Source organism: Anticarsia gemmatalis, chromosome 17, assembly GCF_050436995.1.
Source record: "Anticarsia gemmatalis isolate Benzon Research Colony breed Stoneville strain chromosome 17, ilAntGemm2 primary, whole genome shotgun sequence".
Classification (NCBI taxonomy): domain Eukaryota; kingdom Metazoa; phylum Arthropoda; class Insecta; order Lepidoptera; family Erebidae; genus Anticarsia; species Anticarsia gemmatalis.
The window spans coordinates 8,690,876-8,709,195 of NC_134761.1; the positions used below are offsets into that span (position 1 = coordinate 8,690,876).

At 37.1% G+C, this 18,320-nt stretch overlaps 3 protein-coding genes and 1 long non-coding RNA gene across 4 annotated transcripts; 1 reads left to right on the forward strand and 3 right to left on the reverse strand.

Moving 5' to 3' along the window:
• Nucleotides 1-67: 67 nt before the first annotated feature.
• On the reverse strand, nt 68-1,403 carry LOC142979949 (centromere protein X-like). The gene is made up of 3 exons (XM_076125190.1): nt 1,214-1,403; nt 694-888; nt 68-363 (listed from the first exon to the last, which is right to left on the reverse strand). Exons 1-3 carry the CDS (start codon nt 1,295-1,297, stop codon nt 346-348), a joined length of 297 nt encoding a protein of 98 aa, XP_075981305.1. The 5' UTR covers nt 1,298-1,403; the 3' UTR covers nt 68-345.
• On the forward strand, nt 931-10,084 carry LOC142979950 (uncharacterized). Its single transcript, XR_012959849.1, has 3 exons — nt 931-1,096; nt 9,406-9,523; nt 9,944-10,084. It is a non-coding gene; the product is annotated as an uncharacterized LOC142979950 (long non-coding RNA).
• On the reverse strand, nt 2,262-16,485 carry LOC142979948 (uncharacterized). The gene is made up of 21 exons (XM_076125189.1): nt 16,318-16,485; nt 16,043-16,172; nt 15,355-15,467; nt 14,750-14,924; nt 13,823-13,951; nt 12,852-13,119; nt 12,101-12,270; nt 11,583-11,776; nt 10,578-10,713; nt 9,941-10,072; nt 9,384-9,520; nt 8,643-8,669; nt 8,112-8,276; nt 7,486-7,705; nt 6,148-6,291; nt 5,104-5,764; nt 4,317-4,597; nt 3,727-3,902; nt 3,187-3,318; nt 2,758-2,836; nt 2,262-2,639 (listed from the first exon to the last, which is right to left on the reverse strand). Exons 1-21 carry the CDS (start codon nt 16,425-16,427, stop codon nt 2,295-2,297), a joined length of 3,924 nt encoding a protein of 1,307 aa, XP_075981304.1. The 5' UTR covers nt 16,428-16,485; the 3' UTR covers nt 2,262-2,294.
• Nucleotides 16,486-17,143: 658 nt separating this feature from the next.
• Nucleotides 17,144-18,065, reverse strand: Datp (purine phosphoribosyltransferase family protein Apf). The gene is made up of 3 exons (XM_076125091.1): nt 17,819-18,065; nt 17,585-17,670; nt 17,144-17,426 (listed from the first exon to the last, which is right to left on the reverse strand). The coding sequence occupies exons 1-3, from the start codon at nt 17,928-17,930 to the stop codon at nt 17,196-17,198; spliced, it is 429 nt and encodes a 142-aa protein (XP_075981206.1). The 5' UTR covers nt 17,931-18,065; the 3' UTR covers nt 17,144-17,195.
• Nucleotides 18,066-18,320: the final 255 nt, after the last annotated feature.

Below are 18,320 nucleotides of genomic sequence, written 5' to 3' on the forward strand. Positions count from 1 at the left end.
AGAACATAAAGGTACATAAATTCCATTGGATTAAGCATGAATGATGAAGGATGAAATTAATAAATCATTAGGTTAATATAATTTTATTGCTCTCATAATTCCATAACAACCAAACAAGGAACAACATCATTGTACTCTATGTTCCTAATACTCTTTATAATTTAGAAGCTACTGAACCACAATTTTGGAAAATATCTCTTCAAACATTTATACATGGCTAAGGCTAGAGGTAGGAATGTGCAGAGCTGCTTTATAGCAAGCAAGAGTCAAATGATGCTTATACTATAATATATCACATTCCTGTGCCATCTTCAACTAAAGGAAACATGGTCTATATCACTTTCTTTAGGGGAAATCCAGCATCTGTGAACAAAGTTGATTAGGTCAGAAAAAAAATAGTGTTCACATTATTTTCAACTACCTACAGTGGTATAAAAGTTGGGTCGATCGTAGTCTGATAAAAACTAAAATCGCTATTAAATTTGAGCCTTTTAATTTTTGTCTATCTATTTTTATGCTATCAAATCATTAAAATGCATTTTGTCTGATTTAGGTTCATATGTTAAGTTTGACTTAAGGTATGATTTTTTTTAGATGTAGGTAGGTAGATAAGATGTCTAGTGTAACTATCTAACTGTAAGTTAAGATTGCCAAACTTTCGTCAGTTTTACAAAATAATGTATCTATATTTACCAGCTGTGGCAGGCACTTCTCAATGTGTTCAATATCAACTCGGTCACAGCTCTCGCGCAGGGCGTGAGTGGAAGCTCTCAGGCAAGTCTCCGTGACCAAGCACTTGGCCACTTCCACCACCAGAGACAACGCATCATTGCCCAGTTTTGTTTTATTGTCTTGGAATGAGCCATTCAGAAGCTCTTTGATAACTTCCTGAAAGTACAAATTCTTATTTTATTTTACAATTGCCGTGAATTAAATTATCATTAAAATCTAATTTTAACTGATTGTGTGCGCCTTCAAAGTAAATTAAAGTAGGAAGGTGATCAAGTTAATTAAAAATAATTATTTATTTATTTCTCCTTTCAGAAATCGCAGTCCCAATGAAAAAATCACTTAGAATCTATAAAACAATGATAAGGTAAGCATAAAACCTATTAATAATAGACATATTTGCTAATAATCCAATAAAAACCTAACATTCTTTGTACTTAATTAAAAAATTACGATCGCACTAATGCGTATGCGTAAAACATACTTGCTTTATTGTGTTCTTCACGTTTGACGTGACTGATGCAGGATCGATGTTACCTTCATCATTCTCATTGCTGTTACGAGCCATTTTTCAAATGGTTTCTCTAACAATTTCACAAGTTATTTGTAAATAAATAAAGCGAACAACTATCGCCAAGAACTGACCCGCCTAAAGCGCGTTTCTTTTTTCACTTTATCATTTTGAAGCACAAGATTCTTTATCACTCTCTTACGCAGGAGCGGGTTCGTAAGTACGAATGAAACAAATTGTGGATAATGCTTTAGAACGTAATATTTTGAGTGAGGAAGTACATGGAACGTTTGTTTATGACATTTCTTCATATCGTTCAGAAATTGAAGTAGCTTGTGGAAAATTATTTAATACTAGCTGACCCGCGCAACTTCGCTTGCGTCATTTAAGAGAATGGGTCAAAATTTTCCCCGTTTTTGTAACATTTTTCGTTGCTACTCCGCTCCTCATGACTGTAGCGTAATGTTATATAGCCTATAACCTTCCTCGATAACTGGGCTATCGATCGAAAATCGGACCAGTAGTTCCTGAGATTAGCGCGTTCAAACAAACAAACAAACTCTTCAGCTTTATAATATTAGTATAGATAAATGCGCTGTGGCAAGTTAGAAACCTCACGATCGTACCCTATTTTCACGAATATGGGTTGAATTTTGAAAAGTAGGTGGTAAGATTAAAAATCTTTAAAATGTATAAATGACCATCCCAATCGATCGTGATAGCATAACACATAGACGACAGATAGGCCTTTGCCTATTAGTACAGGTCATATTTTAATACTGAATTATATTTTGATTCTATAATTTCGCTGATATTAACCAAGACAGACAAGAGTTATATAGGTACCTAAGCAGATGCTAGCGGGCACTTCCCACAGTTTCCACCCTTCGTCGTTATAATATTGTTTTGCCTAACCGGAGATTACAGCTGTCATATTATAATATTGTATTCTCTGCAGTTATTCGGTATACATGGTACCTAGGAATCCTAGGCTACAACACAGGGGTAATAAGAAACAATATTAAACAGTAGCAACATTTATTTAAAATACTGATCACTTTTCACTTAAAACTAACATTTGTAATAAATACAACACCCTGCCTTTAACATCATCTTTGGATTTATCGATCAAACTGTCGGCAATCATATCGATAATATTTTTCTCTTCGATTAATTCTAAGATAGTTTTATCTTTTCTTTCTTCAGGCGTGAGATGTTCTTTAAGTACTTCAAGAATAAGTTTGTCTTCGTCTCGTTTCCATTCAGCAGTCTCTGGTTTGATAGGATCGTCTTCAAATACGATTGTCATGGAGTGGTTTGATGAGTCTCGTGAATCGTGCCGCGTGGACACTTTGTTGTTGGCGAAAACGGAAATTTCGTTGTCCGATGTTGATATTTCCTGTAAAAAAGAAATAATATTTTTATTCACTTAAATAAGCAAATACTTTTTGGGCTAGTTTTATAGCTTATGAATAAGTGTTAATAGAAACTACATGTTTCTATGAGTGAAAACTTACAGTTTTAATGACGAGTCCTTGACTGTCGCTGTTCTCACCATCATTTGATTGGTTGTTCTCATTATTCGTTTCTTCTTCACTGTAACATAAATAACATAACATATTGTACCTGACTATTGAATTTTTTAAAAATAATTGCCTGCTGTAAATACATTCCATATATTTTTAATATTAAAATTATCCTATCGGAAATATGATGGCAGGGTAAAAAATTAATAGTCATTAAACAGTCATAAAAAATAATAAAAATGTATTTTAACCTTTTTAAAACAAACATAAATAACTTAGTTTTGTTGTATGATGTATCGCCTTTCATAGCTAAATACTCTATCAGACAGGCCATAAAAAATAGTCTATACTTGTTTCCGTTTCTTCTTTTCAGTTTATGATACAATTAATGACGATTTTAATTTATAAAGTATACTATACCTTGCGGAATGATCAGCTTCATACTCCATAGACCTGTCCTGTGTGACAACGTTATGTGTCTCTCGATTATCGCTTCCGCTCTCTTTGTTACCAGTGTTCTTGTCCGGTGAGGACACCGCCTTTTGTTCACATCTGTGGTATTAACATTAACAATTGAATATAATAAATATTCATTTATTCGTTGTCTGGTTCGGCCATGTTGGCCACGTTAAGCAATGTCAAAAGGGCGACTAGTAGTAGAACCATTTGTCACGGCTTAACGACTAACCCTCTTATTCATAAAAATATATGAAATTATGAAAGGCTTACAAAGAATTTTGTTTCTTTCACTCCTTAGCGAAATGAAAAAGAGAAAATGGGTTATAGTGTGTTTATGAATAAGAGGGTTAGCTTCGAAATCATTGAAAAAACTAAACAAGTCAATATGAACTAAGTATATACAGAAGTAATATCACTATTTTAATGTAAAAACTGCTTTTGAAAATGTGACAATGTTATTTTTGAAGCTGACTGTAGACTGTACATAATCATTCAACGTACCCAGTGTCTTTTCTATGAGGGAACAGCGAGAACACGTGTTGGGCCAACTGCGGGTACCCGTGCAAGTCGGCCAACAAGTCGGTGCACATCTCACACGCCGACATTAAATTATTGTAGTACAAACCGTGCAGTTTACGTACTACCTTCATTCGTCTATTGTCGTTGGTAATTTCAGTCTAAAAATATAAATAAAATAAATTAATCAATCAATAATGCAGTTTGATGTACAAAAAAAAAATTATAGCTACAACTCTTTGCCCGCGATTTCGTTAGCGTATTTCTATAGCCTATGTGTTATTCTGTACATAATCTACAACACAGCTTAGGTTCATTAAAATCTGTTTTAACATCCAAACTATTATTATATTATAACATTTCCCATAATGAGAGAATACGCCTTATCTAATTATTTAGTAATTAAAAGACCACCCCCAACTAATCTTGTACCTCAGAAACTACAACATATTTGAAGATTACATAATTAACAGTTATTTCCAAGTGGGAATCGAGCCCACGGTCAGCGGTATTGGTGGCAAGGTGTTAACAATAATAATACACGTATACGCCCGTATACGCCACGTACTACTTACCTCTACTTTCTTAAGCAAATCTTGAAGGCAATTCCTTACAAAATAACTTCGAAACATATCACATTTGTCCGCTTGCTCCGGCGTTAGAAAACATAGGAATTCTTTATACATATCTACTAACTCCACTCGTAACGTTTCATACATACTCTTAGCTAGTTGTATGGGGTCGTGGGAGTCGGGATCGAATTTTGACAGAACATTGTATAAACGCCTCTTCATGTGTGAGTCTCTTGCGTTCGTCGCTCTAGTTAGCAGTTTTAAATTGAATGATGTTACGAACACTGAAATAAAAAATATACATATTAAACTATTGATGAAACTCGATGAAAATATTAAAGGGATGCTAGTCGGGTTGTTACAAACTTGCCTGAGTAAGCTTGAGTATAAAACCAAAAATATGCGTTTTTGTGCTAAAAGTAGATGCAATAAAATGCTAGTCAACTTATTATTGTGATCAAATAAATAACTAATAAGTTGTTCAGTCTGACTGACTGAATGAGACTGCCTCCGTGGTGCAGTGATGGGTTCGATTCCCACACGGGATACTTATTTGTGCGATCCACAAATAAATTGTTTCTGGTCTGGTTGTACTTTGAGTCCGTTGTTTGTATGTTTGTAAAAGTCCTCGCGACACAAGAGAAATTCTTAGTGCGGGAGTTGTAAAAAATGTTAATACATAAAAAGGATTTAAGTTCTTAAGCTATGAAGAATAAATTTCCACAAAGTATTTGCAAATAAATATAATTTAACATGCATAATATTAACACTATAGAAAATAAATACTTACTAAAATCATCTAATTCACTAGCAGACCCATTAGTTGCATCATCTTTGTAATTCTTCGTATTTTTCAACATCGCACCTAACAAGTGCAGAGCCGACTGACTCGTCTCCTTATAATTATTCACTAGCATACGCAAACGATTCGTTATTTTAACAAACTTTATATCTTTACAATAACATGACTTAGTTGTGTTTCTCGAAAAATATTCCAAAATAGTCGTTTGCCTTTTACAAATCTTTCTTAAAGCAACACAGCAGGTACAATGATCTTTATCATTTTGAACAATTTTAACAGAATCCGATTTAGAACTTTCTGGAAAATCGTTGTCAATTATCTGACTTCTAACTTCTGCAGGAGTACTGATCGGTGTCGAACTACTATTCACCGTGGTAACATTGTCTAATGGCACTAAATACGACCCAGTACTAGTTTCAACTAATTTAAATAAATTTACAGCTACTGGTTTTGTTATATGTACGTCGAATTTATCGGCTAGGGTTGGTTTAGGTGTTTTTGGTAGTATATTGATTCGGTTGCTGACTATTTCTTTAGTAAAGTCTATGGGTAGGGGCGCTTTGGTAGGCTCTTTCACGGAATCTCCTAGATGTATTTCGATACCAGTTGGAGGCATCCCTGTGACATTGGTGCGACGGAGGAGGTGATTCTGAAAAGAAATATGTTGTTAGTATAATACGTATGTTGTAAATAGTTTTACGTATAGTATTACGTTTCATCTTATGTCTTAGTTTAGGTTAAATGTAATAGCGCTCCATGTTAAAAATAATGTATAAATTTTGGCTACAAATCTACGTTAAAATCCCATATTATACTGTAGTTTGTAATCGTTTTCAAAATGTTGCAAAAACAAATAAATTCGGCTTTGAAACTTCATAAAATGTTGTAAGTACAGTCATGGAAAAGGCAGACCTACGAATGGTCAAAAAATATGCGTCATTTCCTATTACAAAATATCCCAGTTATCACTTAACAAACAAGCAAACTAACAAACATACATTCGCATTATTAGGAGGATGTTTGTATAATTACCCTGAACCGCTTGCTAGTCTTGGCGAGGTATCGTATCCATATCCTGGGCACCTCGTGCTCCGGCTGCTCGTACAGCGAGAGCCGCGGGTTGTACGGCAGCAGGCGGTGACACACCGGCGTTATTGTACGGCTCTCGAATAGTTTCTGATGACATATACACGCAAAATCTTTAAATATCGTTAGCCGCTCCATGTAAAATACGGCAACTAGTGAGATTGGAAGCCGACTATAATATAGTTGAAAGAAAGGGTAGGCTGATATAGGTATACAAACTTTAAGAATTTTACTTCCTCTGTGGTGTGTGACGACGGCTGATTATGAGGGCTCCAGTTCTATTCCCCGGTTGGTCAGTGTTATTGGTCTTTACGGGTCTATCCCACTAGTCCCGTTGAGTTGTCCCGTGGCGGAACAACTGGCACTATTTTGTCCCAGTTGACCCGTGGCGTGACAAGTGACACTGTTTTGGTGCCAGTTGTCCCGTTGCAGAAGAATCACGGGACTAATGGGACAGACGGAAGGGTCAAAACTACTGGTTCCATTGAGTTGCTGTGTGACAACAGGTACTTGGTACTTTGGCAAGATAGCAGATGATGAATTGTACGCTGCTCTATGTAAATTTTAAATTCACAAGAAGTTTTTTTTACCATTTAGGCTTTTCACTTTATAATTAAATTGACAAGAGTGTCTATATCTATGACCTTCCATACCATAAATGTAAAATGCTTATCCGAAATTCCCTACTTGTAAAAACAAAATGTAAGGAAACTAAAAATGTCTTGTTAACAGGCCCAACAATGTAATTTCAACTTATCTACTAGAAATTAAGTAAAAATGTACTCCAAAACATTTAAGAAACAAAAAATATCATATTATTTGTTTGTCAAGTTCCAGACTTTTGTTAGGCATGCGTCCCCACGCACGAAGCCAACTCGCAGAGACCAGTTTAGCAGTAGTACCTGTTGTCACACAGCAACTCAATGGAACCAGTTGTTTTGACCCTTCCGTCTGTTCCATTAGTCCCGTGATTCTTCTGCAACGGGACAACTGGCACCAAAACAGTGTCACTTGTCCCGCCACGGGACAACTGGGACAAAATAGTGCCAGTTGTTCCGACACGGGACAACTCAACGGGACTAGTGGGATAGACCCGTCTTTACTTATATTTATTAGATCATTTGCAATAGTAATTAAGAGTTTGGTTATATAATAACAGGCTCGCCCCCATTACATGGGTCTAACTGTAAATGGCAAAACGCGCATGCATTTCACACATTTGTGCCTACACATATGATGTTCCGTATTGTATGTATATATTTATATATTTTGTATGTTACTTACATTGATAGGATTATCCTTATCATTGGCTGATTTCCTCACAAACTGAATATGTCCCGAGAGTATCTTGTAGGGGATCCACGGGAACATGTGTTTGACGACCAGAGTGAGTGCCGCGACATACCCGGGCCGGTGGCGCGGGTTCGGCACCGGCTTGAGCTTGAACATCGCCGGGTTATTCTCCACGTAGTCCCAGAATTGATCCAGACCGAGCGCTATTAGGCTGGAAATAAATTGTACATTTTAAAGTTATAAATAAATTAGTTATTTATTTCTACCGTCTTAACCAACTGTTCTTCTTGAATAACATCTGTGCCTAGTAAAAGGACAGTTATCTCTATATAAATAAAAATAGATATTAGAAATGTATGTTGTACGCCCATTACTTTAGAACAACTACACCAAGTTGAGTTTGCAACGACTGTCAAGAATCTTTTAAAATGTCAGCCGGGACCCAAAATTTAATGTGCCTTCCGAAACACGGAGGAACTCGATATGTATAAGATGGTCACCCATCCACAGATCAACCTCGGCAAGCGTTGCTTAACCTAAGAGATCGATCCGCGCGGCTGTTGTTAACTAAGCCACGAGCTCCTCAAAACCTATTTAACGTAATATAATATACTAACGCGTCTTCGGCCCTGGTGTATGAGTACCGGCGCGTGTGGTCGGCGCGGTACGGCATGGGCGGCAGCAGGTGCGGGTACAGGAACACGCCGCTGTTGGCCACCGTCGACAAGAACGTGGAGTGGAACTCGCCCACGTATAGGCTCTTGTTCGAGAAACGACGACGACTGCAACACAACGCGAACGGTGACTTTCGTTAAAGGAAAGCCGGAACCAAAAGCTTGTTTCGGCGCAAAAACTGAAACTGAACCTAAATCTTCAAAAACTTAATTAAATATTACCTATCAAAATTGCGCGAAAATTGCATAAGTGCGAGTCAGACTCACGTTCTAAGTGCCATTATTTGAAAAAAAAAATACGTTGTTTGTATGGCAGACTTACACACTTATCGTGATGTCAATGTATGCAGTGTGGTTAAAGCCAGGCGAACAGATTTTTAATGGTAGAGTCCCGTTTTTACCCTTTGGACTGGAAACCCTAAAATATTTATTATATTATATTATTTGCTTATATTATATTTGAAGAGAACTTACCATCTTTCTGATTCTCTGTGAATGAATCTGAAAATAAAAAACAAATCATGATAGTACCGAAAAATCATTGATCGAAATCGAAACGTCATTAAAAAGAAAACTTGAATCACCATCCCGCGTAACTCCCGTATCATGTAATACTTATCAATAAAATAAAAATGGAACTAAAAAAATATTTGGGGTCTTCAATAATACTACTAATAATTTTCAGGCTGTTTGGACATTATGTGTGTATTTTACGTGGTCACACAAATCTTTGATCGGATTTTGACGAAATTTGTATACAGATATTTTATAACCCAGATTAACACATAAGAAACTATTTACCCCGCTATCAAAGTTGCGAGGACAAAATAGTGTTATCAAAATTTCATATAGAATATAAAATTATGAAAGGGTAAAAGACAGAATATTGTATGAAAATGGATGGTAGATACTTAGATAGTAATATTTGAAGCGCTCATAGCTAGTTGCGCTCACCGGTCGGTAAACGATCACTGCGTTAAGCAACCATTGGCGAGGTCAATCTATAGATGGGTGACCGCATTGTGGTATTTGAACTGAGCGTCTCCGTGCCTCGGAGGGCAAGTAAATAGTCGGTAACGGTTGTTGTCTACTAAGATAACAGTCGTTAAGCCATGTCAAAGGCCCTTGGATGGCTTGAACAACTTTGACACTAGGTTGACTACTAACCATACGACAGAATAGAATAGTATGTGCTTTCTGTTGTGTAGTACTCACTCAACCATCTCCTTGTTCTCAGGTGTGTTGGCGGACACAGTACTCTCCCACGTTTTCACCAGCTCGAGCGCCGGCTGCAGGTTACACACGCGCGCCACTGACTTGGGGTTCGATTCACACAGCTTCGATAGCGATTCCTGGTAAATATCATATCATAGAATCTTATTAACATTATAAATGCGAAAGTTTTGATGGATGTTTGTTAGCCAATAACGTCTAAATTACTGAACCGGTATTATAAAATTAATATATTATATAAAACTCTTCCATTACTGATTGACTGTGTGAACGCACAGACGAAACTACTGAGGGTAGAAATTTTCAATTTGGTATAAAGATTCCTTAGGAAGTGTAGAGGAACACTAAGAGAGGATTTTTGGAATTCTACCACGCGGGCAAATCCGCAAGCGGAGAGCTAGTTTTGTTAAAAAAGCAACGGTTCCAATTAACAAGTCTGACAGTAGTCTTTATACATTAGCCGACACTTTAATTGAATAGTTTTTTCGACACTTAACGTCGCAACTGGATCTTACATTGATATTAATCTGATACTTTACCAGATACTCCTTGTACGTGGGCGCCATGCTCCAGTGTACAGGGTGTATGTATAGCTGCAGATAGTTTGACGTGGCCAGTTGAATGTGCTGACGTAACTGTTGTTGAAGTATCGCCACTTGTTCCGGCAGAATCTAAAATCACACACCCTTTATAAGAGAACGAGAAAAATTGGTTTGTCGAGGAAAAACTATTTTTCTTGCATAATATCTAAAATGTGCGCTAAGTGAATCTGCAGCATTACCTATACTATATAACTAATAATAGATGCATAATTTTGGATGTTTGTCACTTAATCACGCCAAGACCAGTGAAAAGATAGTATAAAAATTGGACGACTAAATAATAAATATTGTTAGACAACCCACACACGGTCATTTGATTTCAAACTAAGCAGAGCTTGTACTATGGTAATCAGACAACTGATAAACATACTTATATACTTCTAAATCCATACTTATATAGATAAATTGACAACCAGGCTCAGGACGAACACTCGTGCTCATCACACAAATATTTGTCCCGGGTGGGATTCAAACCCGCCACACACGGCGCTACGGTAATTATTAATATTAATACCAGTAAAAAGAAGATCTAATCACAGTCTATGTCGACCCTGTACATAGTGTTGGTGCTCACCTTTAGTCCATTGTCGACTTGTATAGTGACGCACTGTGTCTTGGGCTGGCGCAGGTGTCGCTGCAGGAGGGGGGGCGCCCCCCGCATGTGCCCGCCGCCGTCGTCCTCGCGCTCTTCGATAGCTATGTCCACCACACTGACAATCAATAAATCTTTTTATATATATAATTCTTCTGTAAGTGTGTATGTCACTGAATTTCTCTTAAACGACTGGACCGATTTTGATGAAATTTTTGGGTGTGTTCAAGGGGATCTGAGAATGGTTTAGATTTACAATTTTGTCCGCTGGACAATGATTTCTTAATTATTTTTTACAAATTAAAGACGTGTAGACAGGACAACGTCTGTCGGGCCCGCTAGTACTATATAAAACTCTTTCATTACTGAGTGACTGACTGATGGACATCGCACAGACGAAATTACTGAACGTAGAAAATTGGAATTTTGTTTCAAGATTCCTTAGGAAGTGTTGAAGAGTACTGAAAGCAAATTTTTGAAAATTCTCCCCCCACGGGGATTGAGAATGGGGAAAGACTTTTACACGAAAGAACAGGGAATAACACAGAGGGAAAATTTTTATTCGCGTAGACTTTACGTGGACGAAGTCGTGGGCAGCCGTAAGTACAATATAACTATAACACTCTTATTATAATATCTTCCAAGCCGATATTCAGCTAGGGCGGTTTTATTAAAACCAACCAATAGTGCGGGACTTTGTTTAAAATCTAAACTAATCTATAGTAATATTATAAAGCTGAAGAGTTTGTTTATTTGTTTGAACGCGCTAATCTCAGGAACTACTGGTCCGATTTAAAAAATGTTACAAAAACGGGGAAAATTACGACCCATTCTCTCTTATGTGACGCAAGCGAAGTTGCGCAGGTCAGCTCGTACAATATAACACACACTCTTATATCATTTTGCCCGACCTGGGAATCGAGCCCGAGACTACTACACTGCAAGTCAGGATATCACCCACAAAGGTTATAAACAAAGATTAAATACCTATTCTGCTGCGGTGCATCTTCTTTGCTCTTACTCTTCTTAGTGAGTGTTTGTTCTGGCGGGTCTGGCGGCTCGCTCTTGCCGATAGAGAAGCGTGTGTAGCTTCGCTTCTCGAACGTTATTCTATCGGACAGGTTCGCGCGCCGGTCCTCGTCCGACATCGGCTCTTGCTTGCCTTCCCAACGACCCGATATCTGAAGGACAAAATATTATTTTAATATTACTTTTATATTGCCTGTTATACTCGAAAGTGTACGTAGAGGTGTGAGTAATACAGATGTGCTTCGCCATTTACATCGTAGTAAGATTGTAAACGGCAAAACGTTGGTGTATTTAACCCTTTGACCACCACTGTCGGCTATACTCGAGAAATCAGAACGTGCTCACGACGCTTTCGTCGTACAATTGTACAATTGCACGTCGTTTAATTAGCAGCAAATAAATGATTTTGATTTTTGATTTGCTGAGGTATAATTATTATCAGTCAGGGTAAGTTATTTAAATGTATAGATAATTACCTCTTGTTGGCTATGTTCGGTGAGCACGCTGCTGGCGAGGTTGTCGGCCATGAGGTCGTCGTCGGCCGCCGCCTCGGGCATGATGTTGAACAGCTCCGTCACCAGGTCGTTCAGCTCCTTCTTAGATATCTTTATTATACTGTTGCTCAGCGTCTCCTCGTCTTCGTCGTCTGTTCGTAATATTATTGATATGAACAGTGGTGGTTAGTGGTCAAAGGTTCGATTCGACTATCATAAGTGTCAATATTTGACCTAATGAATAAATGATTTGATTTTGATCGAACACAAGGCAACCAGTGACGTTTCAAAGCTACGTGTATTTGGAAATAATGATAACTGCCCTAACATCCTAACAGTGTGTTATCCTAACAGTAAGTAATTTTAATTCGTTTGCTACGCTTTCACAGCTAAAATACTGTATCAATTTTCATTAAATTTAGATAGCGACAGTTCAAGACCAAGGGTCAAATATAGGCTTCTATTTTCTAAAAATCAACCTCTGCGGGATGAATAATGCAATAAAACTTAAGCCATCGTGCTGTTTTCATTATCAATCCTTTAAAAATTACTATACGGTATTTTTCTTTTAGCTATTTACGATATCGGCGTCAAATTATCCACACTGGAGCGGTTGGCGGAGAAATGCCGCGCGATCAAAAACTCAACATTGAAGAGATCTATCCACGATCCAATTACCCAATCGTTAATCCAGGATCGATTATTGACAAGCTGTTTAACAAAATAAACTCACGCGCATCAGGATCCGCAGCGACATTATACTCCGGGTCAGTTTCATCATCGTCTTCGTGCTTGGACGTGGACGCGGGGTTCAAGCACTCGTTCAAGAACTGATTCCAGAGGTCATCGACCGCGGGCATCGGCAGATCGTCGGGCGGCACGAATGTACTCTCTATGTGCTCGATCGATGTTGATGATAGACTTAACTTGGACCTAGTTCTTAAGGCTATTGTCGCCTCTTCTTCAAGGTCTAGTTTGCGACGGGTCGGCGTTGATACATCCTGGGTTAGATAAAGGAGTTTTTAACGATTGGAAGAGATAGCAGAACTTGGGTATTTGAAATTTGTAGTTAAAGAAAAGGAAGGAGTAGATATATGGTGTATTTGAAATTTTCATTGAGATACCTTTACAAGTTTCTTAGAGATTATGGTCTATAAACAGTCAACATAAAGGTTTCAATATAGCTGCTTAGTATTGAATGCAAAAAACATAAGTACAAGTTTTATTACTGCTGGTTGCTTATAACAATAATTTTGGCACAAAGTTAGGATGAATCGCTAACGAATTAAACAACTAAGATATATTTATGTGGTTTTTCCACACGACAACATTTTTTTTTTCAGACTGAAATTAATATAGGTACTTAGTTTATTTAAATAGTTAAATAGCAGCTTTGCAGTATGTATATTAGGTCGGGGAAAAAATCTTTTTGCATTATAGTATGTATGAACTTGTAACAAAATCTTTTCTCTACACAAAAAAGCTCGATATTTGGGTACCTCACGAGCTCATTGAAAGAAACCTAATATACCGTGTGCTCATTTGTGATTCTTGAAGCGAAAGGGATATTGTTAAAACTTCATACATACTATAATGCGAAAAGACATTTAGCCGACCTAATATATTGTATGAATAGAGCAAAAGTAAAAGATTTTGCGATTGTCATTCTAGCAAAATGTGTTGTTTAACATGAGTTATAAATACCAGTGGAACTTTGAAAGGTCCATCTTGAACGACTTTAGGGCTGGTGGTGTGCAGACTGCGCGGCGTCGCCGGCGTCCGCGGCTGAGAGTCCAGGTCACTGCACGACTCCAGGCCTTGGTCATCATCACTCTACACACAGAACAAATATCTCAATCAAACCTAAAAACTACTGACTGTACTTTTTTATGTGGGTTTTACTAATAGTAAGAGTAATATAGCAAGAAGATTTAGATGTATATATGTGGCTATAAACTACCTACAACCTTGTGTAGTTATAGGCACAAATGGAGATGTTCCTTCGATACAAATATTTATCTTTCTGAGTCCATCTGAGTCATCTGCAATAGATTGATACGGACCAGTAATGATACCTACTGAGGTAAAAAAAATGCGCAGTTATAAGTTTACTATTTACAGCTTGAATAATTTCGCTACATTTTAGTAATCGATTCTTAGGTCCGCTTGAAAAGAATTTCAATCGACCGGGAGTCCTCTGACTGTGTTGACGTTCTCCATACTTTCTAATACAGCATTACGTGTTAAGCAGGTTGACGATACCCATATTAATAGTGACATAACATTTGTGATGATAAACTTAAAGCGTTCTAAATATTTTCGCCATTGATTGGTCGACGCGTTGTGATGTAGCGACATGTTGCCATATACGGCAACGCAACATAAACCAGACGCGCTGCCTCACACAAATCACTTCCCTTAAAAGGTAACGCGTCGTCAACCGGCCGCGTGTTTCAGCCGCGTGTCTTTCCACCAATCAGAGGCGAGATTACTTGTCGCCACCATTTATGGTTACGCATTGCTCATCGCTTACGCAATATAAATAACAAGAGACAAAAATAAAATATTTGTAAATGATTTGAACTTTTTAACCAGGGTAAAGCACAAACAATCTATCTTATAGATACTTACAGGTACATCCTCATGGGTCGGTTCATACTCATCATCATCTTCATCATCAGGCAACTCCTGAGCTATCAGTGCCTTCACCTCAGGTCTGGTCTTCACAGGAATGTGCTTTATAGGAGTCAGCTCTAAATTCTCTAAGTTCCAAGCAGCCGCCTTTGGGGATACCTTCATTAACTCCCTAAAGACACAATATTCTTTTAATAGAATATGATAATTTGTTTATGGGTATGTATGTGAATACTGCGGTTCTACTCATAGGTCAAAGGAAACTAACCTGACATCTCATGACCAATAGCCAAATACACAATTGAATAAATATAACAATATACAATACAACTCCCACACTAAGAATTTCCCTTGTGCTGCGGGGACTTTTACAAACATACAAGCAATGGACGCAAAAGACATCCAGACCTGAAACAATTACTTGTGGATCTCACAAATAATTGTTTCGTGTGGGAATCGAGCCCACGACCACCCGACGCAATGGTTGCGGTGTGGTGACCTTAACCACTGCACGACAGAGGCAGTGGAGTCAGAGGAGGATTGCAGCAGAGGCAGTCAAAGAACCAGGTTTTAAAGCATTATTTATTTAATAAGTCACTTACTTGACTTTAGCTCGAGTAAGTTTAGGCCTCAAGCTGTTCTCCTCAGGGCCTGAGTCCTCTTCCTCCTCTCGAAGCTTCACAAGAGCTAACACGTGGTCATTTGTCACCACTTTCTAAAAACAAATGCAAAGATAGAATACAAGATATAGAAAAGAAGATATAAAATAGAATTATACAGTACTCTACTAACTATAACTCTTTCTACTCCTAGTTTCCTTTTGAGACTACTAATTTGCTCTTGTGTCGCAAGGATATTTACTAACATATAAACAACAGGCACAATGTACAACCTGACTCGAAAGAACTATTTGTGGATTGCACAAAAATTCATACACTGTGGGATTCGAACCCACAATGTCTGGATACACTGGTAGTGGTTGGTGTCCACCTTAACCACTGCACCACAGAGGCTGTCAATTAACATTATTCTTTAAGGGTTACAAAGGCCCACATTTGACCAGCTGGTGGATGCAAGGCTTGTCTCAATTCTCCTCTTAACCTCATTACAGCAGGAGCAAATGCTTGCCCAGCAAAGACACTAACTAGTAAAATGTTTAACTCAATTCCTCAATCTAACATTTATTTAATTGCTTATTAGCTGTAAAAGCCATGAAAGATTTCTATAAACATAGTAACACACATAAACACTGTAAAAGTCTATTTGCTTGGTACAAACTGTTGATCTCACCTTTAATATTTTTCTTACGCTAGTTTCATCTAAATTGTTTTTAACAGCCGACGCATGAAGGTTCTTCTCCATTTCCAACGCATTCTCCGGTAAAACTTCCTCAAACTCACTGCTACTGCCACTTTCACGGCTAAAATCGCAATTTATATTGTTAGCGACACATTTTTGAATACCACTATATTATTTCAATACAGTAATACACATAAAAAGTAAACTAGAATACGTTTTAATATGATTTTTAATAAAATATAACGTGAACCGCGAAATTCATTTACCGCTTTCGTTTCTTTCCCCGATTTTTGGTTTTCGACTTATTGGAACTCTCCTTGACTGAATCCATTTTATCGTTTGTACTGGATTTGTCGTTTTTAGAAGATTTATCCATTATTTAACTACTATTTTCACAATTTGCTAAACAAACGACTTGTTATGACAACAGACAAAATAATAATGAAGTGACATGACACTTGACACTGACTGTCAGTGACACTGACAATCTATCAACGAACAAACTAGATAAACGTTGTTTCTGAACGAAGATTTCGAAAAAGCAATATCAACGATAGAGTAGGTAGGTAACCAACGAGTACACCAACAATAGATACGTAGGTCTGTACTCAGTGAACAAAAGCCGGTCCTTGTTTTAACATCAGAATCAAGGAATCGCAGATCCTACTAATCCTACTTAAATGTATCCTACTAATATTATAAATGCAAAGTTTGTAAGTATGTGTGCATGAATGGATGTTTGTTACTCTTTCACGCAAATATTACTGAATCGATTACGATATAATTTGGTATGAAGGTAGCTGAAGACCCAGAACAACACATAGGCTTTTTATCCCGGAATTCCCTAGAGATCAGGATTTGCACAGGAAGGGTTTCCACGAGGACGTAGTCGCGGGAGGCCTCTAGTAGCTCATAATTTTGTTGATTTTGTCAAAGGTCTAATACTTGTGTTGCCAAGTTACATTGTCCAGACACATATATAACTTTGCAACAACAATTTATTTCAGTTATGTAAAGGAGGGCAATGTAATAAAATGTATTCGATAGAATCATTTCCAAACTTATTGGGTGCACAAATAACTATAAACAAGAGGCATTAATACATTTTCTTTATTTAAACATAATAAATACATATATTTTATACTTATTCTAATTTTGTTTTAGCCTTTTCATTAAAGTCTGCTAGCAACTGCTTCATGTCTTCAAATCCAGATATCTCTTGAGCCTCTGGCAGAGGGAGCCACTTCATAGCTTGATGTTCATCAGACAATGTCACTTTATTATCTGGATTCTTCAACTTAGCTAACCAATAAACAACTATCTTAGGTTTTCCTTTTACTTCATAATGTAACTCCTTTGAAATGTCTTTGTAAACCTGAAAAAGAAGAGAAATTTTAATGATGATGTTTTGGAAGAATTATAATGCCTTTGGGTATAAGTACTCCTAAAAATAAGACTACAAATAACTTCTCTCAACATTAAGTAAAAAAATATTAATGCTTGACTAAAATAAAATATAATTTTTAGTCTTACTTCTAATTCTTCTTCTGATAGACCAGCTTCTTCCTTAGTTTCTCTCAAAGCTGTTACCCAATCAGACTCTCCTGGGTCAACGTGTCCTGAGTTTCATGTAAAAAAAATATAAGGCCAGTGAAGGTTAGGTTAACTACTAATTCAATTAAAGGTGTTTAACTTTAGTTGAGCTGTTTTTCGCTAATTTAAATCTTACATGGATGCTTGTTAAAATTAAATGAAACAAGTAGGTACCTTTAGGCGGAGTCCAATGATGCTGGCCATAGGAAGTTTGTAATAATAAAAACTGTACAGCCTGATTCATATTCCTAAAAATAACCAACCCAGCAGCGCGAGTTGGGGACATGATATATTATTTATTGTCTTTGAAAATTTACTGGTAAAATTGTTATAGCTATATATAAACTATTATTGCAAAATAATAGAATTCGATACAGGGCCGCGCGCCCTTACAACAACATTGAAAAAACAGCTGACTGACATTGACATTTATTATGACAACAAATTTCTGTCACTACTAGCGTTCTGAAATACCGACAACTTTACCGTAACTGCATTTTCAACTTCCTATTTTGTTGATGAAGTTATAATAAATGATTGAACCTAAATATAAGAATCGCCGAAAAATATAGTTTTCTTTCTCATTGAATAATACTATAATATTTTTTTAGTTTATGCTTTCAAAGGTGTCATTAACTGTTTGACATTTTATTCGAAACTTTCAAACGGTCGATAG